We start from the raw sequence: 24,095 nt of genomic DNA, 5'->3' as shown, positions 1-24,095 counted from the left end.
TAACTTCATGTGTTTTGGAGATCAGTTCGTCTTCTAACTACTCACAGTGAATGAGATTATGACCAGGAGCGCCCAAACCTTTGCATGCCACTGTATATGTTCAGCTCTGTAAAGGTCTCTGCTTCCTCCCTCCCTTCCTCCTCCTCTCTCCCCTCCAGGTTGCCGTACCTGCTGCGTCCTGTCCGTCAGGTGGACCTGCTGACCCAGTGGAGCTCCAGCTCCAGAGGCCCATGGCCCCTGTTTCTCTCCACCAGTGAGAGGTGAGCCAAGCTGGCCTCCCCGGCCCCCTCCCTGCCCCTGGCCCCAGACCTGGATCCGGACCCGGACCCTGAGCCCGACCAGCGGCACACCAACGAGGAGCAGTATGTGAGCGAGGGCGAGTGCAGCCAGCTCGACACACACCTGGCGCCGCCTGACTGCAGGGACGCAGAGACCATCACAGGTACGTGTGTGTGCGTGTGTGGGGGGGTCGACTCTGATTTCAGTTTGTGTTACGGAGCATCCAGTGGTTGTAAAGCATTAACACAAGTGTAACAGAAATGTGTATTGCATCAACATCTCCAAATGTAGCTACACAGTGTGCACGACATCTCAGCAACATGTCATTTGGTTTCCCTCCGGTAACTCGAAATGTAGAAAGTATTTAGTTTGAATGAATTTCTTTGTTGTTCTCTCTAATTTCCTGTGTTACAAAGTAATGTTGCTTTAATCACATCATTTTATAAACTGTAATCCAGTTCAGTTGTACTCAAGGTATCAAAAGAAAAAATGCCCCCTGTGAGTGATATCACATATGGTTGAATGTTTAATAGGGGAGAACGGGGTTGGTTGACACATTCATTAGATCTTGGTCCCCTAGAGGGCGCTGTAGAAAATACTGGTATTGAAATTTTCAGAATTGTTGTCAAAGGTCACCACTGCCCAAAAACCCACAAACACCCGCTAACATCCAGCTTCATATGTAATGGAAAAGGCTTCGTGTGGCATTCACATCCAGGTCAAATGACTAGAGTTGTACCGATACAGATACCAGTATTGGAAATGCTTCCAATACTGCCTAAAATGCAGTATCCAGTATCAGCGAGTACAGCCTATGACCAATCCGATACATGTAATGCCTCACGTCATTACGCATACGCACGCTACAGGCAAACGAAACCGAAACGGAGCGGAGTTTAAAAAGCATTCTACTGTAGCCTTTAAAATGACTTTTTACCAGTGGCTGCACTTTAACCTGTGTCTTGATCTGTGTCAACACTGCATAATAATATTTAAAAAAGTTTTATGGCATTCATTCTACTATTATGTATTTATTTCTTAATATTTTACACAGAGTTTTAGGAGTTGAGACATACAACAATTCATATCCCATCCATTTTTATTTTACGCGCTGGTATCAGATCAGTACTCGGTATCGGCAGATACCTAAGGTTCAGGGATCGGAATTGGTATCGGGAAGGAAAATGTGGTATCGGTACATCTCTACAACTGATTCTACAGTAGTTGCAAATATTTATCGGCCCCATCTCCGATCGAACCCGCTAATTTTAGCCTCTTCTGCCGCCAAGATACAAAGATGCGCCACCACAAAATACCGTCCGTCTCCACCCAACGCAGCGCTCAAACCAATCAATCAATCATCAGTAGTCACCACTGAGTAACTTTTCCCTGGCCTCCATGCTGCTGTCCACTGTTTACTAACCTGTTTCATGACCTGCCCGTGACGTCGAACATGACACAACAGAAAGGCTCACTCGTCTGCTGCACAGCTTTGTTCACAGCTCGTCTCCTGACATTGGGAAAGGAGTCTACAGCTTATTGTCAGCAGGTCTGCTGGACTCTGATTCTGGCTCGCTCTGAATTTATGCATGACACAAAATAAAAATTCATTCATTCATATTGAAGAGAACATTCATAAAGCCAACACAATGTGGTCTTATCAGGAGTGGGCTGTGACTGAGCCTGCTGACAGTATATCAGGCACCATGTGACCCCAACAGCATTGACATCCCTCAGTGCCCCAGCGGGCAGCAGCACACTGACACTCCTCCCTGTCCTCTCTGATGCTCAGATGTGTGCAACAGCACCGACCTGCCCGAGTTTGAGATCATCAGCCTTCTAGAGGAGCAGCTGCCGGTGTACCGGCTGCGGGCTGACACCGTCTACGGCTACGACCACGATGACTGGCTGCACACTCCCCTCGTCGCACCGGACGCCAGGCTCGACCTGACCACCGAGCAGATCGAAGAGACTCTCAAATACTTCTGTAAGTCTGACCAGAGTGCAGCCAACAGCACTGACAGTATATTATACATTATATATATATATCTGTTTCCTGTGCAGCTGATGCTCCTGGTGAAGCGTGCAGGAACCTCTCAGTCATATCGTTTATAATTCAGGCAGTAATGGAGGAGATGAGGAGGAAACTGGAGATTAAACTGGTGGGATTTTATCTGTGGGACTGGTGTGAGAATACATATGAAGGATTGACCCACCTGAGTACACGCTAGTTTAATCCTTCAAAGAGTTCTTGGAAAGATAATCTGCTATAGCTGAAACACATTTTCAGTCTCTGTTTCCTTCCTCTGAGTCTCAGACTACATGTTACACTCAGTTTGACCTGAGCTGTATTAAATAATCTCACAGGGTCGTTATTGTCAGACCTCCCTTTTGTTTTTTCGTATTTAATTCTTTTAAAGCAGACAATGATTCTGCTCGCTGCCTCAGGACGATCAATAAGTCTGATGATAAAGGCCATTTCTCCTCTCCTCCTGCCAAAGCACCACTCTGCCTGATGCTCTGGCTCAGTCAAACACAGAGAGGAGCTCTGTCTGCAGGCGGCTCTCATAGCTACAGCTTTGAGAGGCTGTTTGTTTATTATTGTTTATCTGTTGTGAATGCATTAATGATCGCTGTGGAAATCAAATTGGTCCTGCACAGATTAAAGGGGAACACCAGCTGCATTAAGAGTTCCAATAAGTTATTTCCATGACCTTGGAGAGTTCAGTCAATATTAGTGAACATGAGCTGCTCTCTGTCAAAGCCAGAAACCAGAGGAGGAAGTCTCAAACTGGTGATGTCATTGGGTATACAGGGTATAATGGGAACATTCTCCTGGCTGCTGTCAGGCTCTGACTATAAGTATACAGATATTTTGGTAGACGGATATTTTCCTCCACGTTTGGGCCTCTCGTTTGAGGTGCCTAAAATGGATATTTTTTAAGGTTTGGATTTATCAGAACTCTGGTTTTCCTTTATCTGTGTGGACGTGTAAAACAGAGAGTTTGGAAAAAGTAATCTTGCGTGCCTATTGATGCTTTGTGCAATGAGCAAACGCTGGAAACAAAATAATGGTGGATGGCTGTTTGCTGATGTTTTGTTAGCACTGCTTGGTCTAATGATGACTTTTTGCTGCACCCAGTGTTTTTGCATGGTTTTGTTCAGCGTCTGGAGTTTTAAATCCACTAGAAGCGACAATTTTGGATCAGGACCGGTGGAAACAGCAGATGGTGGGACACTTTTTTGTAAGGGGACTGTTGTTGATGAGGAGTGGAAGGAAAAGTTCCTCATGTCCAGGGCATCACTCGTATGTTTAAGTGAGCTTCTTCAGCTGCCTTAAATTGAACAGTAATCAGCTGTGTGGGGTCTCCAGTAGGTGACGTTACCCTGAGCACTTCACAGATACACCAGGACCACAGGCGGCTCGGCTGCTGCTCAGCTGCATCTAGAGAAAAGGAGTCTCGCTGTGGTTTCAGTAACAGATAGGCAGTGACATGATGTTTGGTTATCATACTGACATCGCACCACCTTTCACCACAGTTTCAGTGTTTATATCTGAGGTGTATATTTCTAATCAAACGAGATTCCTCAGTGTTACCTGCAGTCTACAGTTTGTCTTTTCCCTGGTTTAAAACATCTCCCTCCACAAGATGGTGCCCTGCTTCACTCTGCACACAGTTACAGTCTGTGTTCTCTGAATATTTTCCCTTTCTGTGTGTTTACTCTACACTGATGATTTTACTTCATCTGCAGTGATGTCTCTGTGACATCAGGTAGGGTCAGAGTTTAGGAGGTTTCTGTGGTGCTCATGTTTGATTTCAATCCGGAGAGACAGGTGACTGAAGTAAAGATAATAGTCTAAGTACAGATGTACAGATTAACACATCATATGTAATGATAAAGATCTGACAGAGCATCTGTGGTGCTGGGAGACTGCAGGGAGATCCTGTAATGGAGGGGCAGCTGCCCTGATCAGTCCCCCCATGGGGTCCAGACAGGGTGGTGCTGGTGGCTGCAAAGACTGATGATGATGATGCTGATGAATCTGCAAAAACTGGTCAGTGATGGGGAGGAAGAGGAGGAGCTGTGCACAGCTGCAGCATGAGTGTACTAAAGGCAGAAAAAGAATCATATTTAGAAAAGACAGCAGTAAGATGATAGGCTGACAGAGAAGGTGTGTCGAAATGTGATCAGCTGACAGCCCCACCTGCTGGTGGAAAAGCTCACCGAACATTTCAAGCTGGACTGTAACATTGTGGGTTGGATCTCGGACTTTCTCACTGACAGGTCTCAGAGGGTTAGGGTAAATGAGCACATATCCACTCTGTTAAAAACATCAACTGGATCACCACAAGGCTGTGTTCTCTCTCCTCTCCTTTATATCATGTACACAAACGACTGCCGTAGTAAATTTGACAACCATCACATGGTTAAATTTGCAGATGACACAGTTATTGTGAGCCTGTTAAATGACACTGAAATGTCCCATGGTCCCGCTTTAAATGAGTTTTTAAAGTGGTGCAACGAAACCTTTTTGGAACTGAATGTCACAAAAACAAAGGATATGCATTGATTTCAGACGCAACCACCCTGCCCCTGTAAACGCCACTGTAAATGGAGAAATTGTGGAGATTGTCAATTCGTACAAGTACCTGGGCATCATAATCGACGATAAACTGACTTTTGAGGAAAACACCGACATGCTGATCAAGAAAAGCCAGCAGCATCTGTTTTGTCTCAGGAAGTTGGCAAAGTTCCAGGTCGACAGATCTCTGATGACAGTGTTTTATAGATCTTTTATTGAGTCCGTTGTCACCTTTTCTTTTATTTGCTGGTTTGCATCTCTCAATCTGAAACAGAAAAACTCATTAACCAAGAAAACAAAAGTCAGCAGTAAAATCACTGGCACTCAAAAACCCTTTCAGATCTGTACAATAACCAGCTGTCAAAGAAGGCAAAATCCATTATGTCCGACAGCACTCACCCCCTGCATTCAGAATTAACATTCCTGCCCTCTGGTTCCCGTCTCAGACAACCATTAGCCAGAACTAACAGATACAAATTCTCCTTCATACCCTCTGCCATCTCACTGCTTAACTCTGTACAGCACAGGTAGCATCATCATTAGTTCATATTTATTCAAGTATGCGTTTTTATTTCTTTAGTTACGACTGATTTTATGTGACTGTTGCCTCGTGTGTGTCAACCTTGTTGTTGTCATTGTTGTTTGTTACTGTTGTTTTTTATTGCTGCTGCGGCAGAATCAATTACCCCTCGGGGACAAATAAAGGTCTTGAATCTTGAATCTTGAATCTTGAATCTTGAAGAGCTGATGTCTCAATGGAGAGCAGTGACAGTGACGCCATGAAATAGTGAGTGAGCATGAGTGCAATGGGTGAAGGATACATATCTTCTTCCAGTGTGTGATATTGTCTGTGGGACAGATGTACAGCTCTGTAGCCCTGCACTAACATGATTAACTTCTTCTCTGGCCGGCTGTGATTGGTTGTTCCTCGTCACATGACGTGTTGCGCACTGCTGTGTTCCATAAGTTGAACTCTGTTTATCTCAGAGTGAAGCCATTGTGCCCTGAAAAATAGGTGCTCGGGCACATGTGTGTGGTGTTTGAGCGCGCCTGCCATGCATCTACATTGAAAACAATGAATTTGAGGGCGCCAGAAACGCAGCATGTGCACAGTCCCTTAAACACACTAATGTGAAAATAGGGTTTAATACCAAAGTTACCCTTTAATGTATCTCTGTAACTTTAAACAAACTGGTTTCATTTGAAGGTATTTTAGTTAGTGATAGTTTTGCTGAGCAGGCTGTTTCTGTAGTTTGGATGCAACAACATGGACTGAACTCCTGAGCATATTATATTTGTATTTTTATATGTCCACTTTATTCATAATGTCTAACATGTTATTATGAGCTCTTTGCAGGTCTCTCAGTTGAGTCAGTAAATTAAACTTTGTTTGATGAACCTTTTTATAGATTGTTTTTGTGTCTTTAACACAGCACCAGGATGTGGTGATTCTGTACATTTAGAAACATTTCCTGTTTTAATATAAAACTGTCTTCATTGTAAAGCAGAGTGATTAATAACTTTACAGTTTAACTTAAAACATTACGCTGTTTGTTTGCGAGAAGGTCAGATTATTGGTTCCCACAGTGTGTGTCTGCAGCATGATCAATGTTGAAGAGTTAGCGTGTGTGTCTCTGCACGTGTCGGGGCTTTGTTTGCAGATGAGGGTCGCTGTGGTAACAGTCGCTGGAGGCAGAGAGATGTTGAGCGTCCTCACACAGAGTGGAAGAGAGAGGAGATGAGGGGGTGACAGGAAGGTGAACAGCAGAGAGGTGTGGGAGTTCTGCAGCCCACCATCTCTGATTGGCTCTTCCTCTCCATCCTGCATCCTCTCCATCACAATATGACTTTCACTTCCGTTATACCTCCAGCTCAGTGGCTGCAGAGCGCGTTCTCTCTCATCTCTCCGCCTCCCTCGCTCTCGCAGGGGCGTCCATGTGGGTGGAGGGTAAATCAGTCTCTGGGCCTGGGAGCTGAGCAGCAGGAGTGGGAGAGGGGAAGTGAATGGACCAGTGTTTGGAGCCGTTGTTGTTCCTGTATCGTGGAGGTCAGGGAGGAGATGGAGATGGACAGCAGGAGCAGGATGGAGGGATTAGCGAGGGATGAATGTGAGCTGGATGACTGGTTCTATAAGGAGGACAAGAAAGGTGAAGTGCAGACATGTTCAATGTGATTCTTATCATTTTTTATTATTTCCAGTACAAAGATCTGATGTTTGTGCACAGCTCAATGTTTACCTGTTACACTTTGAACACCCTACAACAGACGTCATGTTATTTCACATATACAGCAACAACAAACAGCATTTTGTACCAGTTTTCTGTGTCTAACCTCCACTGGAGCTCGTCTCTGTCTTTGTTCTTCTCATTAAGGAGAATTTTCCTGCAGCCTGCTGACTTTGAATTCACTCTGTTTTGACATATCAGCTCTCGAGCACACACACATGCACACATGAACTCCCACAGTCCACTCATGTGCCGTGCGATCAGAGTGTTGTTGGACAGGAGGAACTCAGGTGCTTTGATACAACAACTATTACATTATTTTGCGCTGGTTTTGTTACTAACAACGTGACAGAGGTTTGACAGAACGTATTGAATAACTTTGTGACAGCGTGTTATCGATCAGAGCTCTGAGGTCGATGGGCTCGTTCAGCTCGGGGCAACAGAGCCAACAAACATGGAAACAGCTCGTCTGCTCTGTCACACACTAACATGTCAATGTGATGGACGTGTGACATCCTAAACATGACCCGTCCACGACCTCTGAGAGGACTTTCAAACCCTCTGTGTTGTATAATGTGGCTGTGTGTGTGTGTGCATGCCCTTCTACATGTTCATGCTTCACACAAGTGAAGAAAAGATATTTGTTACACCTCCGTGCCGGTGACAGCCTCAGCTGCAGGCGTAATGTTTTCAGGTTGTCTGTACATACATACTTATATCTCACCCGTCCTTGTGAAGATGATATCTCAAGAACAGTGCAAGAGAACTTCTTAAAATTTGGCACAAACATCCACTTGGACTCAACAATGAACTAACTGATTTTGTTGGTCATGGATGAGAGGTCACTGTGACCTTGTATAGCGTGTGTGGACAGATCATACACAAATGACGACTCGAAGACATTGTTTTCCAGCATTTATTCACTCCTGCGGACGACAGTAGGACACATTAATCACCTATTTCTGCACCACCAGAAATTGGATGTTAAAACTGCAGCGCTGTGCTGATCACGTGACTCAAGGCGCCTCGCTGTGCCACAAATGGCCGCAAACGTTAATGGAACAAAAGTCTACAACACTCATAATAGAGGTCACAACAAAACAGAGCAGCTGCTGACATGACAATAAAAGCAGTGCAAATAGTATGCACCAAAGATTAAAACATAAACCGCTCAATTTACAGAGTAGAGCAAAACAGCACTGTGAGAGGAGCTACGGAAACCCAGGAGGTACAGAAGAGGTGATTTGCAGCAAGTTCATCTCCACAGGAAACATTAAAAATAACACTAAATAAAAACAACTCAGAGATAAAATTCACAAACACTCAACAAAAACTTTAAATGATAAATAAAATGGACAAAATATAGTTTAACAACAAGAAATAATGAAGTGTCACACTAAATCTGTCACACTTTGTGTCATTCTTGTGAGTGTGATATCTAAAGAATTCAGTGAGGCAATCGCTTCAAATTAGACACAAACGTCCACTTGGACTGAAGAATAAACTGATTACAGTTTTGTGGTCAAAGGTCAAAGGTCAGTTTGACCTCACAACATATGTTTTTGGCGGGCGCCCATTAGCTCACCTGGTAGAGCAGGCGCCCCGTGTACAAAGGCTTTGTCCTTGTTGCAGCAGCTTTGTTCTTGTTTCCAACCTACGGCCCTTTGCTGCATGTCGTCCCCTCTCTCTGTCCCCCTTCACACCAGCAAATGTCCTGTTGATTAAAGGCAAAAAAACTTAAAAATATTGTTAAAAACAAAATGTTTTTGGCCATAACTCCAGAATTCATACGCTAATTATGACAAAACTTCACACAAATGTCTAACAGGACAAAATAATGAAGTGATGACATTTTATATCCAAAAGGTCAAAGGTCACCTTCACCGTGACATCGTCATGTTTTAACGTCATATCTCAGGAACAGGAGGGGAGACATTTGGTCAGACACTGAATTGGTGACTGATTCTAGTTTTTGTTAAGCTGATTGTATCTCTGCGCCTCCTCGCCTCCTTCCTCTCACTCTGTTTGTGTCCTTTATACTCCCACAGTGCTATGTGCAGACAGAGTGGGCCAGATGACGAAGACCTACAATGACATCGATGCTGTCACACGTCTGCTGGAGGAGGTGAGGCGCTCTCTTTGTGTCTGTTCACCAGTAATTCAAAGCTGCAGTAAGAAAGATTTTTAACCAGTCTAAATCACACAGTGAGGCTGCAGGAGAGGAGCTGCACTGTAGGTTTGCACAAATGAAATATGTCTGTGATGTGATTAGGTGTGGAAAATATCCAACAGCGACTGAACCTCCGCCCCCACAGGACACCAACAATCATAAATGTTTTGGGATTTTTGGGTATCGATGCTACACCTAACCATCTCTGTCCTCTGACCAACAGAAAGAGAGAGATCTGGAGTTAGCTGCGAGGATTGGCCAGTCGCTCTTGAAGAAGAACCGAACTCTGACGGAGCAGAATGACTACCTGGAGGAGAGAGTGGGACAGATCACAGAGGAGGTCTGCTCACACACACATTCACACTGTCCCAAATCAGACTCCACCTCACATTACATTCATATAGCTGACACTGATATTCAAGGTGAAGTCCTACAGAGTGCTGTAGGGATGAAAAAGCTCAAGTGTTACATTTAGAGACAAATTTTGTACGAGCCAAGGGGCAGTCTCAACAGATTCATTTCTCAGTCTGAGAAAGTTGGAGTTGTTTCTGTTAACGTTCTAAAATAAACCAGATTTCACAGTGGAGTCAGATTAGAACCATCCACACCACATGCACACAGTCAAACAGAGACGTACACGAGTGTCAAACACTGTCTGTCGTCCTCCAGGTGGCGCAGCTGCACCATGAGCTGAACCTGAAGGACGAGCTGCTGCAGTTTTACACCAACGCAGCCGAGGAGAGCGAAGACGAGTCCAGCAGCTCCCCAACGTTAGCATCCTTTCTTTCTTACTTCAAACCACCTGTAGATACTCATTTAATAGCTTACACATTTTGGAGAAGTAAAGGCAAACATTAATCTTCTGTATTTATCTGTCTGAAGGGAAAAGAAGAGCAAAGTGGGAGCTGCTTCAGGAGGCTTTGTGAGTGACACGCTGCAGAGGAAACTCAAAGAGCTGGAAGAGGAGAACCTGTCTCTGCGCTCAGAGGTATCTGTTTCCACACACACACTGACACAGTGTAAGAAACAAAGAGTCTGGGATTATAGGGTGTATATTTATGAATATGTGATGTGTATGTGTACACAGGCACACCATCTGAAGTCAGAGACTGAAACTTACGAGGAAAAGGAGCAGCAGCTCGTCAATGACTGTGTCAATGAGCTCAGTAAGTTTCATCTCGCATATACATCTGTGTTAATTCACCTGTGTTTGACTGTATGTGTGTGTGTGTGTGTGTGTGTGTGTGTGTGTGTGTGTATGTGTGTGTGTGTGTGTGTGTGTGTGTGCCTAAACTTAAAGGGCCAGTGTGCAGGATTTAGAGGCATCTCTTGGCAGAAATGAAATATTCATAACTACATTTTCTTTCACTGTAGTTGTCGACGTAATGCAGCTTTAACGTGTTGATTTGTGACGTTTTCTGTACCATCACGTGCGTTTCTTCATCACCGCACCACGTCACGTCTCTCCCTTCATGCCAGCCACCTGATATTATGTTTGAATAGAGTTTGAATCTGATATGTTAGAAAAACATCGGGAAGGTGGCACAAGGGGAAAAAAATGTATTAGGGGTCCAAAAAAGTCATGAAAACGTTTTGAAATTTTGCCCATGAAAATGATGATGATTCTCCCGTTTGCTCTTCTTCTCCTCTCACATCTCTCATCTCTCCCTCTCTCAGGCTAAATTAAACTTTTCCTTTCCATCTCATCAGGGTTGTCCAGTCTCCAAATCTCCACCATAGCGGAGGAACTGGCTCGTAAGACCGAGGATGCAGCACGCCAGCAGGAAGAGATCACACACCTCCTCTCTCAGATCGTAGACCTGCAGAAGAAAGCCAAATCGGTGAACAGACTCATGAAGCCGTGTGAACTCAGAGGTGACTGTGAATATGCTGTGTTTTCATTTTGCTAATTCAAACCTGCATGTGTGTATTTTAAAGTTTGCGGTGGAGAATGAGGAGCTGTCTCAACACCTGGTGGCAGCTAAAGATGCTCAGAGGCAGCTCACAGCAGAGGTAACGTCCACACCACACCTTCTTACCTGCCAAGCTGATACCAGTCAGTCTGAGCTCAGTTACAAAAATCATTTTAATGTCACAACGAGCAGCTCCAGGAGTTGGAGGAGAAGTATCTGGAGTGCATAGAGATGCTGCACGAAGCCCAGGAGGAGCTGAAGAACCTGAGGAACAGAAACTACCCTGCAGGAACCCCTCGACGCTTCCATCCTCTGGGGCTGTACCCTATGGTGAGGGAGTGTGTGTGTGTGCGTCTGTAGGTGTGTACGTGATCATCTTGCATTCCTTCATGAGGGGTGTTTGTGCTGCAGGATTCTCTGGCAGCTGAGATTGAGGGAACGATGAGGAAGGAGTTGAGTCTGGATGACCCAGAGTGTGAGGAGCAGAAGTACGTACACACTGAGAGTCAAACACGCTCACACTCTAAACTAAGATGGCACATTACAGAATCAAAAGTGCAAACACTGCAGAGTGATTCCTTTGTGTCTGGTTGCAGGATCCATCGGAAGCGCGTGTTTGAAACGGTCAAAAACGTCAACCAGACGGTCCGTCAGCGCTCTCTGACTCCAACCAGCGCCAACATCCCGGGCTCAAACCAGTCTCTGTCAGCTCGTACGTCACCCCAGTCCAGCGGCCTCTCCACGCCTCACTCCAGTGTGTATGGAGGTGACATCAGTGGAGACGGTGTTGCCCTTGACAACCGGACGCAGAGCATCCTGATGGAGACGGCAGCCAGTCAGGACAGGTGAGGAAGAATCATTAACTCAGCTGCTCTTCAGTTACACAGTTACTCAGGACAGTTTTAGACATCAGCATGATACACAGAAGAAGAACCTCCTCGATTTGTACAGTTTACAGAACATGTACTTTAACAAACTGGTCTCTGTCTCCTCTCTCAGTGCTGAGGGCCGAGAGAAGAAGACCAGTGGAGCTGAGGACCTGCGGCTCGCCCTGCGCCGCCTGTCTCTGCGTCGACAAAACAACCTGAGTGAGAGGCGCTTCTTCGAAGAGGAGAGGGAGCGGAGACGAGGAGGACACGGAGGTCTACATGACGCCCTGAGCCAGGAGAGTGCGCTGACCCCCTCAGAGAGCATCATGTCCCTCGGGAACCTCCACCTCTGGGCCTCCCGAGGACCCTACCTCCCCGACAAACTCCAGATCGTCAAACCGCTCGAAGGTGAGGGCGAAATGGAGAGCGAGATGAGCTGCAAGGCAGGGAGGAAGCGGGAAGGGGACTGCCACAGAGGGGTCGGGACAAAGAAAGGGAGCAAGTGGGGCTGGGGGGCGGAGGGGGAGAGGTGGCAGGAGAGCTGGCACGGGCGGACGCTGGAGGGGGAGAGAGAGAGAGGCTGGGGATGGGTGAGGAAGACAGGAGCTGGGATAGAGAGGGAGAGGGGGAGGAGGTGGGCCAGAGACCGAGCTGGAAGCAGGAAGATGAAGGGAGCGAGAGAGAGGAAAGACAGACCTCTGTCACTGATGCTGTTTAACTCTTTCTGGTCTCTGATGCATCATCACAAGTCAGGCTGCTTCACATCTCCACACAGCTACTACAAAGACACGCAGCCCAGAGGATGGCTGTAGACACACCAGACACTGTCTGTAGTGGAGCCAGCAGTAAGCCTTCAGACATGGTACCTAGACCCTCGGTGTGTTCAGACAGTCCTCTTAAATGTGGGCGGGGTTGTTGTCACTCACTGCTCCGTCCAGCACTCGCTGTATTTCCTCATCAGCGGTGACACAGATGGAAGTCTGCACCTGGTTTATCGTCCACAGAACGAGGCTGCACGCCCACATTTTCACAACAAAATAGAACAGGCTGCAGTGAGAGTCTCTCTCCATGGGATATTTCAAAATAGCAGCTTTGTGCATTTAGTCCTTCTCAGGCAAGCTCAGGGGTTTAGTGTTGCTGTAGCCCACAGGAAGTGAGGATTAGAATATATGACCTTCACATAATCCGCTCCAAATGAATCTATATTTTTAAAGTCATTACTAAAAGTGTGTGTCATATAAAAACTAAAGTGATGGTCAAAGTTGTCCCAGTGAAATTTAAGGTGTGCTGATGGATTCACGTCATCAACTCATGCATTGAGTAACATTACAAGTTAACGTTCCACCTTAAAAGTTGCCGGCAGTCGGCCCAGTGAATGAAGTGATTTTTTTCTCTTTCATTTTATAGTTGTAGTTTACTGATGTATGAACAGAGGTTACATAAAACCAGAGTGAGCGTCCTCTACTGACCAATCAGACTGCAGTGTTCACAGCTCCACCTTTTAGTACCAGATCTGTGTGCTAGGTACCCCAACAGAGGGGGGACCAAACATGGGGACGCTAAGGAACGCTTCTGTTGGGACCATCCACAACTTTCACTGTGGAGACAGAAACAAAGCATAGTGGACTGAACCGAGGCTTTACACACCTGTGATTTAACAGAGGTGAGGGAGGGGGTGGTGTTTGATCTATGCTTCTGAATCATGTGCCAATGATGTCACAGCTGATGATGTGACATCACTGATTGGCCAGAAGTGTAACACACAAGTGTTTTCTTGTGGCTCAGTGTTGATTTGACTTTAAAGGTGGCTGCTGGGCCTGTGCTGCCCTCTGCTGATGATAACTCAAACTTCATTTAAAAGCACAGTCTGCAGAGAACATCCCCATGCTTTACAGAAACCCTGCCTCTGCTTCTGTTTACATCTATTTATTTCTGTTCACACTTCCTCATATATGTAGTATTTTTCTGTCTTTATTTGTGTCTTCATTATTTCTGACTTCCTGTTTTTATGATTTGTGTTTGCTCACTCTGGTTCAAATTAATGTGGCTGACTAATAAAACCTTGTCTCATACTTGCTGCTCTTCCATTTCATTTTCATCTTCTCTGTCCTTTTAGTGTCTCTGTGTTTATCTTGGTTTGTTGCTCTGATCTGAGGCCTAACATAGTGTAACCTAACATCCATCCTCATCTGTTTTTACGCCTCCACCCTGGTGACAGCCCTGTCATGTTGTTTGGTTTTCCATTTGTCCATCTGTCTGTCCCGTTCTCCTTAACGCAACAGGAAATTTCGCGAGATTTGGCACAGTCTTCCACCTGAACTCATTGATGAAGCGATTACATTTTGGTGGTCAAAGGTCACTGTGACCTCACAGAACATGTTTTTGGTCTGTTAGAATCCTCTAAATTAGCTCGAGCCAAAGAGACCAAACACAGTTCAACAAGGCAGGAGCTGCAAAGAAACATGTTTTTTTATTGAAAGGTAAAAAAATCACTGTGACCAACTCAAAAACCCAAGAACCTAAGAACCTAGCTAAATTAACCCCCTCTCTTCCAAACTGACTGAAAACTGGTGGGCCAGCCAGAGGGAATGTAGGGTCATGTAGGATTCATACGCTGATTATGACAAAACACCACAGAAATGTCAAACAGGACAAAATGATAAAGTGAAGAAGGAGATACACTTTATTAACCCCAGAACGGGATTTCAATTTCACTCTGTTGTCATACACACACACACACACACACACACACACACACACACACACACAGGACCTATACATGCATTAAATGGAGGGAGGTCAGACCCATGGACAGGCACCCCGGGCAGTTCAGTTCCCTCTCCAGCTACCAGTCTAAGCTCCATGCTCAGTCCGTGCTGGGACTTGAGCCAGCAACCCTCTGGATCCCAAGAAAAGTCCCTATGGACTGAGCTACTGCCGCCCTCAAAGGGGTTCTGAATCCCGGCTGAATCTAAATGTCCGAACTTTACCGCATTTGCAGACTCCTGGACTTTGTGGACGTGTTCCCAGGAAGTCTGAGAGTGCTGAGTGCTGTCCAAATCCACAGTTCACCCAGTCCACAGGGGCCTCAAGACTTTCTGCAGACTTCCAGAGAGTCTGCTTGGGCTGCAGACTTCACTGATTTAATAACCCACAATTCATTGAAATACGGACATGACGTTGTGGGTTTCCAATGCTGAAAAAAAAAAACTTGTGAATGTGTAAAATAGTTATTGATAGTTAGGTCTATTAAAATGTTACTTTAACTGTGAAGGCCACAAATAATATTCAACCTCATCATGATGCAGAGATATGTGAGTCCAGGCTGTACAGGGACTGAAAATGTGTTTTGTTATTGCAGCCTGTCAGACTGATAAGATGTGATGGGCTGAAGAATTATACTAACAACAAAAGAAGGTTTCTAATGTCAGTAGGACACAGTTTATTGAGTCATAGTCCTGATTTACACACATCTCTGTTTTAATCATGTGTAGCTGTTATATAGACATGTGTTAATACATTTCTATTCAGTCACAAAATAAGGCTCTACATGTGATTTATATCTTGTTATCTGCAGGAACAGATGAGTTCAGCACTGCTCATCAACTTATATGACATGAATATGAATATGACAGCAGCAATACTTAAACATTTCCATAGCAACGAGTTAAACAGTCTCAGCTTGCAGTCTCTGCCCTCGCACACTTTACATGATGACAGTAAATACGCCACACTACGTACGTCAGCGAGGGCTCAGTCTGCAGGTCCAGAGAGTGGACGTTTGGATTCAGCCTTAATGTTCTTTCCTGGACATGTTTTAACGTCGTATCTCAGGAACAGAAGGGGAGACATTTGGTCAGACACTGAATTGGTGACTTTAATCTTGAAACTGAGCTGATTGTATAGATCTTCTGTGTGTGAAGCATCCATGTTTTAGAACATGCAGCTTCCATATTTGAAGCACCTGTCATGGCGACATGTGAGTCTGGACAGACGTGACTGTCAGCTGCAACTTGACTGGTTGGTGGAGGCAGTTTCATGTATATGCTCATTAGACATGGCTTTTAGAAAAGTAGTTATTAGCATTAATGCATATTTAAGATGGTTATTTGTCATGATTTGGACATGTAGTCTGCAGGCTTGTATCAGCCCATGCACTAGTGCTGGATAAAATATATCTACATCCTTTCATCCGTCAATTTGTCCTGCAGCAACATCACAACACCACTTGTGTTATAGTCAGAGGTTAACGTGATTTTTCAGTTTAACATGAGTAAAGTCTGTGAAGCCTTCTAACACAAACCACAGGACACAGACAGCTAAAGTTCCTGTTCAGGAAAGCTACGTATCAAAAGCATCAACTGCCTGACAGTAAAATAATCAACTCAGCTTCATTTATACGAACATGCAGCCCACTGTGCTTCACGTGGCAAAACTGGAGCGACACACAATTTGAAGCATAGCACAAACAACTGAACATAAAACAACGAGACAATAAAACACAAAGATGTTAAAAAAGAAAAAGCAAACAAAACAAAACTAACAAAAACAGATGATTAAAAGTCTTTAGAATAAAAAGAAAGTTAATATATAATCAGTTACAAGTTGTAAATCACTTACATATTTATTTATTCAAGTGTTTATTTGTGTGTGTAAAGATATTGAGTGAACTGCAGTCATATCCATGTGTCTCCCCCAGGCTCTGCCACCCTGCACCACTGGCAGCAGTTAGCGCAGCCTCACCTCGGGGTGATCCTGGACGCCAGGCCGGGAGTCGTGCCCAAAGGCTACAGACCCCTGGAACTGGAGCTGGAGCAGGTCTGTGTGTGAGCGTGTGTGAGTGTGTGTGAGTGTGTGTGTGTGTGTGTGTGAGATCATTTGTGTGTGTTAGAGAAATTTTAACACACCCTCTGACCAGCCTAACATGCAGCATCTACTCAGAGAAAATAGTGTCAGTGTCATAGATGCAGCAGAATATATCAGTGCATGTCACAGTCCAGAGGCCTCTGCACACTGAGTCTGTTTTTTCAGTTACATTTTTTAGTCTGTTACGCACACAAACCTTTCACACTGATTCGGATGAGTTTTATTCTTCTATTAGTTGTGAAAATTCACAATACGTGACAAAATTAAAAGACACATTTCCTCCTCTGCCTCTCTCCACTGGAGTTCCCTATCTGACCATCATCACTCCCTCCCTGTCTTTCATTTGACACCACAGCTGCATGAAGGGGCGGAGCTGTCCTCCTCCTCCTCCTCCTCCTCTTCAGCATCATCTACCTGAATATCACTATCTGACCTGTTGACAGTAGCTGTCTGAGTTATGAAATGATTCTGTGCACCCTGTTCCTCTGTCTTGCCTCAGCTGTGTCCCACCGCCACATTTCCTCCTCTGATTCTTGGTCAAACGTCTCTAAAGGCTGTGACGGACGAAGGTTTCAGACTCGGTGTGCGCAACATGAAGTCACTCACTAATTTAATGCCCTGTTTTGCTCTGTTGACTGTTGTTTTTTGTGTAATCAAATTTTATTCACTGCCTTTTATTGTATTTATGCTCAGTGAACGTCTACAGATTACTGCAGACATAATGTTTTCCCACTGCCTGACAGCATGCGATCAGTTACACTATAATTATACAGCTTTATCACTGCACAAATAAAATTGGGATTCATCGTCGTCTTTTACTACAGAGGGAATCCAGTCCCACATATGTGCCGTCCATCTGTTTAACTCTGCTGCTGTTTTTCTCCTCAGTTAGTTCAGTGGGACGAAACGATGAATAAAATGCACACTGACAGAAGAGCTGAGGAGATAGGCTCAGATAGGTTTGGTGTAATTCATCTTTATTTCGATATATCTCTGAGTTTATATGGTATGACTTGACTTATTACTTGCAAATACTCCGTACCCTCCTCATGATAGCTGATAATATTATTACAAGTCATAGCAGTAACACTCAGTGCTCCGTCTCTGCTGTCTGTGCTGCACTGTGTCGTGTGCAGGTGTATCCGTGGGGCGGCTTCGAGGAGGATGAACCAGGGGAGCAATACTTCCAGAATCTGCCCACCTCCTCGGCCTCTGCCTCTGCCTCACCCGCCGTGCCCTCCACCTCCAGCACGAGTGACGCCAACCTCGGGCAGCCTCCACCCAGCCTCGCTCCACCATCTCCACCCTCTCCATCTGCGTCGCCTCATCTCAGCAACACTGACGTCCTGGGTGAGGACACAGCACAGTCATACATACTCTGCACTGCATGTAGACTGTTGAGGTGTATCACGTGTTTAAAAATGTTTTCTGCGACCTGCAGCTGCGTACTACCCAGGTAAATGCATGGCCCACACCAGCTCTACCTACACCTTCACCACATGTCGGATCCTCCACCCGACTGACGAGCTGACGCGGGTCACACCAAGGTAAGCAACAGATGTTGTCTGGAGCTGCTGGAAAATGTATGTTCAAAGTCAACTTTTCCCGTGAAGTCTCTCTCTGATCTGAGAGAATTCATTCGGCTTCAACCACAGCAAAATTTTGTTTTTCTGCTAAAAGCCTCCGTGTTCAAACATTACTGCAAAATCTAATGAAATAATGTGTTTCCATGAGAAGTGTCTTGTGTTTGCCTTCTAAAGATGCACTCTGTTTTGAATTATGCATGCTTTTAAAAAACAAAGAAAATGAGTTTTGTATGAAACATTTAATGCAGCTTAATGTGCTAATGTTCCTACAGAGTGCTCAATGTGCACTCAGTCTGAATTTGACTAAAACCCACAGGACAGATAAGATCCAAACAGCAGGCGCTGAGGTGGGATCCAGTCCAACAACATTCAGTCAGTCGTCTTCTAGACAGTAGGAAAGTGCTAAATAATTCATGCAGGTTCCTAAGGTTCGATGAAACATCGTCCGTCGTGCACAACAAACACAGTTTGATATGATGAGATGTTGCGATTGTGCAATTTAAGTATCATCTTTTCAGTTTTCCTAATTCTCTTTGTGGTTTTGTTTTCCTTCTCTCTTCAGTCTGAACCCAGTCCCAGCATCGTCCGCCTGCGTGATGACCAGCAGTCTGTTGGGCACGCCTGCTGCCACACCCTGCACGCCGCGCAGGCTCAGCCTCAGGCCGTCCGAATCCTCGACCAACCTCAGGCACGGTTTCACATACACCAGAAAATTACCTCACTCTCAGCTGTTGTCTACAGATATGTCTCCTTCATGCTACTGTTTCTTTGTAAATGAGTTAGCAGCACAACAGCGCTGACAGGAAGTAGGAAGCAGACTGTGCTGCTTGGATCAACATCACTTGTTACCAGTCAGTCTGACTCTCTTGTTTCCCATGTTTGTGCAGAGATGCAACACGCACCACCAGCACCTCCCTGGGGTTAGTGCGCCTCCTCCAGGAGAGAGGGATCTCAGCAGCGATGTATCACCAGAGTCAGGGCCTGGAGTACAGTCAGGGCATCGGAGGAGTCTTATTCAGCACCTCCATCGCTCCAAACCGAGCGCCCAACCCCGACCCTCTGCGCCCCTCCACCCCTCCCAACTCACCCACAGGACAGGGAGCTTCAGCTGTGCCAACGTCCGCCGGCTTCGACTTCAAGAGCCCCTCCTACGACAACTTCCTGGCCTCCAAGCCGGCGCGCTCCATTCTGAAAGAGGTGACGGGGAGGATGAGAGGCAGGCAGAAAGGGAGGGACTGTGAGAGCCAGACTGACGTTAGCGTGACCGTCCACAACCTCAACCTGCTGGACAAGGTGAAGCGGCTGGGTGTGGCTGGAGCTCCAGGTGGCAGAGCAATGAGTCCCGGCCCCATCCTGGGGCCTCTGGGTGGGCTGCGCAGATCCGGCTCCCCTTTTGGGCCTGATGGAATGAGGAGGAACCGGAGTTATCCAGCCATGGTGGGGGCCAGCATGGCCATGAAAGCCCCGGGGCCCCAGGAGTAGTCTGGACTGCTGCTGGCCGTTAAGGTAGCCACGTAGGAGCCAGGCAGGGCCGAGGACTGACTGTTGAGCAGTCACCTGGAGCCTGACACTGTTCATACTGTACGATGACAACATGGCACTGCTGACAGTTTCTAACCACTGCTGTGCTTCCACACAGACACTGTCCACTCGTGCTGTAATTCAAAGCAAAATTAGGGTTGTTTTACCCAAATTACTGCAAATGATTCTGATGTGCACCCATGCAGATAGTCTTGGTTTATGTGCCCATATTATGAGACATCTGAAATGTCTCAGACTTGTCTGTATCGAACAATCTGAGCTCGTACAACCAATTTCCTATAATTAAATTTTATGTAATTGGGTGAACTGACCCATTGAAAGCAGAATATTAATATAATTACTGAGATCTCTCCCTCTGCTGTCCACTCACATCCCTGCTTTGGAGACTGACTCTGCTGGCTAGATGTAGTACTCCCACTCTTGCCTTTACTGAAACACATCCACAGAATCCCACACACATCAAGACACACTGGTGCACTCAAATCTTAAATCTGCCATCTTTGTAGTCTCTGTAGCACTAAACCATGCCTTTCTTCTTCTCTCTCATTGGATTAAGATCCACTTTTTATAGATCATTCAAAACCTTTGACCAAATAAATAAAAACATGTCATGCTTAAGACAGATTTATACTTCTGCGTCAGCTCTACGCATGAGGCCTACACCATGTTGAGCATTATACTTGTGCGTCTGTGTCACTCCAAATCACTAGCCTGAGTGTCAGACCGAAGCTCCCAGAACCTTCAGTCTGACATCGCCTCCATTGAAGGCGATTTACAAGGGGGAAGGAATTTGATTTTTCCCTAACCAATCAGTAGAGAGCAACCCAGAATCTGACGTCATTAGTATCCATGCCTCGGGGGTGCCGAAAACAAGCGAGTATAGCCTGTTTAAAATGTCTCCGTGTGGCGAAATACCTCGATAGCATCGTTAATGTGGTCTGTAGGATCTGTAGCGGTTGCCATTGTTGCTATCCTCACCAGTCTTTTGGACGAGATAAATTGCAAATTCATTGCAGTATGCCAGACCAGAGATGCAAGCCTACTCAGTTGAGTGGGCGGGGTCTATGGTCTGGAACCAGGCTACCAAATCACTAGTCGGAGATGGGGTTTCTATGAAGTGCTGTAAAGTTTCATGATTAAAAACACACATTAAACACACATTAAACATGGCTTAATAGAGACAGTTTCAAACACAACTCAGCTTCACTATTACTCGCAGCATTCACAGACAAACACTTGTCTTTATCTGGACAAAATTAGCCTAGCAGCTAACAGACTTTTTCCTCTTCACATATGAAGCCAGGGACAACATTTAACAAAGGTAACGTTACAAAATTTGGCTCCATTACAACTCACAAGATTTACCGACAAAACTACTTTTACTACTAAAAACGTTTCCCCACAAATACAACATGCTAACGTTATTAGCACAAGCCTATGGCATTTTACATTGTATAAATTAGCCTAGCAGCTAGCAGAGATTTCCTCTGCTCATATGAAGCCAGGATAAATCACACACAAGACTTAAAATGCTATTTTAGTGGAGGCTTTATTGTCTTCACAATTTATTGTTTCTTATCTGTGAAATTAAAGTAAATCAAAGCTTTGTTTCCACTGAGGGAAATGGTTTCAGCTTACAGAGACAGACAGGAGGTCTGCGTCACTGTGACACTGTGCAGTTACATTTCTGGGGAGGTGCACGTCAGGCTACACATCAACGACACTGATTTGACGCAGAAGTATAAATCCCGCTTTACCCTAACTCTGTCCCGTCAGTGTGACCCCTGACCTTTGTCTCGTCTGAAGTGACTGGATGTGAATCTGATAAGTCGCTTTTTGTTTTATGGGTTTTTGTTTTTTTTATAAATCATTAAATAGATTTCACAACAGTATTAAAGACACTTTGGTTCAGTTTCCTAATTGGCCATTAGACAGGGAAGTTGATGGTGCTTCCACAGAACGAGGCGGATCGATACGATGAAGCTACGGAGAGAGAGAGAGCGATGAGGGAAGTGGCTACTCAGCTGTCACAGTTGGAAGCTTTCAGAGAAATGAAGCAACACAGTGCCTCCACCATCTGATATTTTATTTAATTTAGAATGGTAATAATGTTCTTTGTGTGTTCGAGAGTATGAAAGAGCTGTCACAGCTGTTGCACTTTTATTTATTTGAAAAAAATCATGTGAATCTTCATAAAGATCATGCTGTCTCACATGTGCACACTGTATATACTGTTCACTGTCACTAAATGCTCAGTAATGACACTCATAAAGGGATCGTTATGTGTTGCATAACCAAGAACCACACATCACTGTAAGTATCAGGGTGAGCATGTAATGAGGGTGTTTTTCCAAATAAAAATTCAGTACTCAAACAATAACTTGATGGTGTGATTTTCCCCTCTGTACATGAAATCATGACTCATTCAGGACACGAAGAAGTCCCAGACAGGAAGTCATTATTCCCCCTCCTCCAGCAGATGGTGCTCACCCATAACTCAGCCCAGAAAATAGTCACTATGTGATGTGTGTTTGCGTTTGTCCGTCTGTCCACATTGGCGCAGTCACAATCCATTAGCCATCCACCATCTGTAGCATTTGTGTTATGAGGGATGTGATGAGGGCAGATTATTAAACCTCTGTTAGCCACAGGGTGAACGGGAGGTGAGCAGTCATCCAAAAATACCACTCTGGCAGCCGGGGAATGAGAAGAGATGAGATGTAGCTGCTTCATATGTCACTGACGTGTCTCTGTGTGGACATTTGTCCTCTCAGCATAACATTATGGTAATCTTCTTATCACAAGATCAAATCATCTGCCTCCTGAGGTGAGAGGACGTCCACCCTCAGGTGCAAGTAGGATGCTCCTCTGAGCACAGGTATCACTCACAGGACGTCTGATGGAGCTGCACAGCACCATCAGCTCCACCCATAATATCTGTTCATTAAAGCTGATATTAATTTAACTGGCTGCTCTTTAACTGTATTATATATACAAGTGACTACTGTCAGTAACATGTAACCACGCTGGCAGTGAAGTTCAAGGAATCTGACCTTGGTCCAGACTTAAATATCTCGTATTTAAACAGCCATGAAACCATGTACAGATGTTCAGTCTGACCCTCACGATACACCCTTCCTACCCAGGGAATATTAAATGCCCCTGCATGCAATTGGACAGCACGATGGCCAATCAGAGCAAAAAACGAGGTGACGTATTCATTGCACTAAGCCCCATTTGTTTGCCGACCAGTGGGGCTAGCTGATATATTATGCTTTTGCCGTATCCCGTCGGCAAAACGGCAAAAACTTCCTTCCTGGAAACGAAGGCTTCTAGGGCAGTCTTCTGTTCCTCTCTGAGGAAAAAGATAAGTGTAGTTGGCTTAGCGTTTCTTCCAAAGCTAAATTGAATTCAGCAGCTGCCATCTTGGCTGTTTACTTTTCGACTCCTACAGCGCATCGCTGTCCTCATCATGTTACACCTGCCCAGAGCCCGCCTCTATCAGATAGACTGATCTGATTGGTCCAATGGCGATTCACCGGGATTCCCGTGCATTTCCAGGTTAGTACTGAGCAGCGTTCCCAGCTGTATGATAATTATCTTATTTGTACGATAATTTGGCCCTCTGTACAATCAGCAATCCCCAAAAAGGCCAAATGTACGATAATTTGACCATTTCATGAACGTGTGGTTGTAATCAGTATGCCAGAGTTTTTTTGTGAGCCCTGAAGGCATCTGTTACCATGTGACATGTTTCCAGCCAATCGCATTTTGCTTAGCGTGAGCTATGGGTGACATTTGTCTCTGAACAATGAGCACGATTGGCTGAATGGTCAGCTGTGCCCGCCCCACAAGGCGCTAGGACGGGAAGGAAGCTGAGCGAGAATGAGATTCAAAACAGAAGAAGAAGAAGAAGAAGAGGAAAAACAGAAGTAAGGAAAATGGAAAAAAGTAAACCAAAAAATTAAACACCAGAGTGACTATATTTGCCTACAGTGCGTCAGTAGGATTGTTATTTTTGTTATGACAGATGTACGATAATTACCCTCAAAATATGATA

The 24,095-nt window shown here is 45.1% G+C and overlaps 1 protein-coding gene across 1 annotated transcript; it reads left to right on the top strand.

Annotated features, from left to right (window-relative positions):
- The first annotated feature begins 265 nt into the window (after positions 1-265).
- LOC125904544 (trafficking kinesin-binding protein 1-like) lies at positions 266-22,401 on the top strand. The gene is made up of 18 exons (XM_049602020.1): positions 266-442; positions 2,072-2,266; positions 9,138-9,214; positions 9,483-9,599; positions 9,929-10,029; positions 10,142-10,247; positions 10,347-10,425; positions 10,970-11,100; positions 11,198-11,272; positions 11,365-11,502; positions 11,584-11,660; positions 11,769-12,017; positions 12,172-12,449; positions 16,741-16,859; positions 18,044-18,257; positions 18,349-18,454; positions 19,056-19,181; positions 19,381-22,401. Exons 3-18 carry the CDS (start codon positions 9,164-9,166, stop codon positions 19,973-19,975), a joined length of 2,562 nt encoding a protein of 853 aa, XP_049457977.1. The 5' UTR covers positions 266-442; positions 2,072-2,266; positions 9,138-9,163; the 3' UTR covers positions 19,976-22,401.
- The last annotated feature ends 1,694 nt before the right edge of the window (positions 22,402-24,095 follow it).

The sequence above is a fragment of the Epinephelus fuscoguttatus genome, linkage group LG17 (genome assembly GCF_011397635.1).
Source record: "Epinephelus fuscoguttatus linkage group LG17, E.fuscoguttatus.final_Chr_v1".
NCBI lineage: Eukaryota > Metazoa > Chordata > Actinopteri > Perciformes > Serranidae > Epinephelus > Epinephelus fuscoguttatus.
The sequence above is the reverse complement of the archived record's forward strand: the minus strand, read 5'-3'. Positions and strand labels throughout refer to the sequence as shown.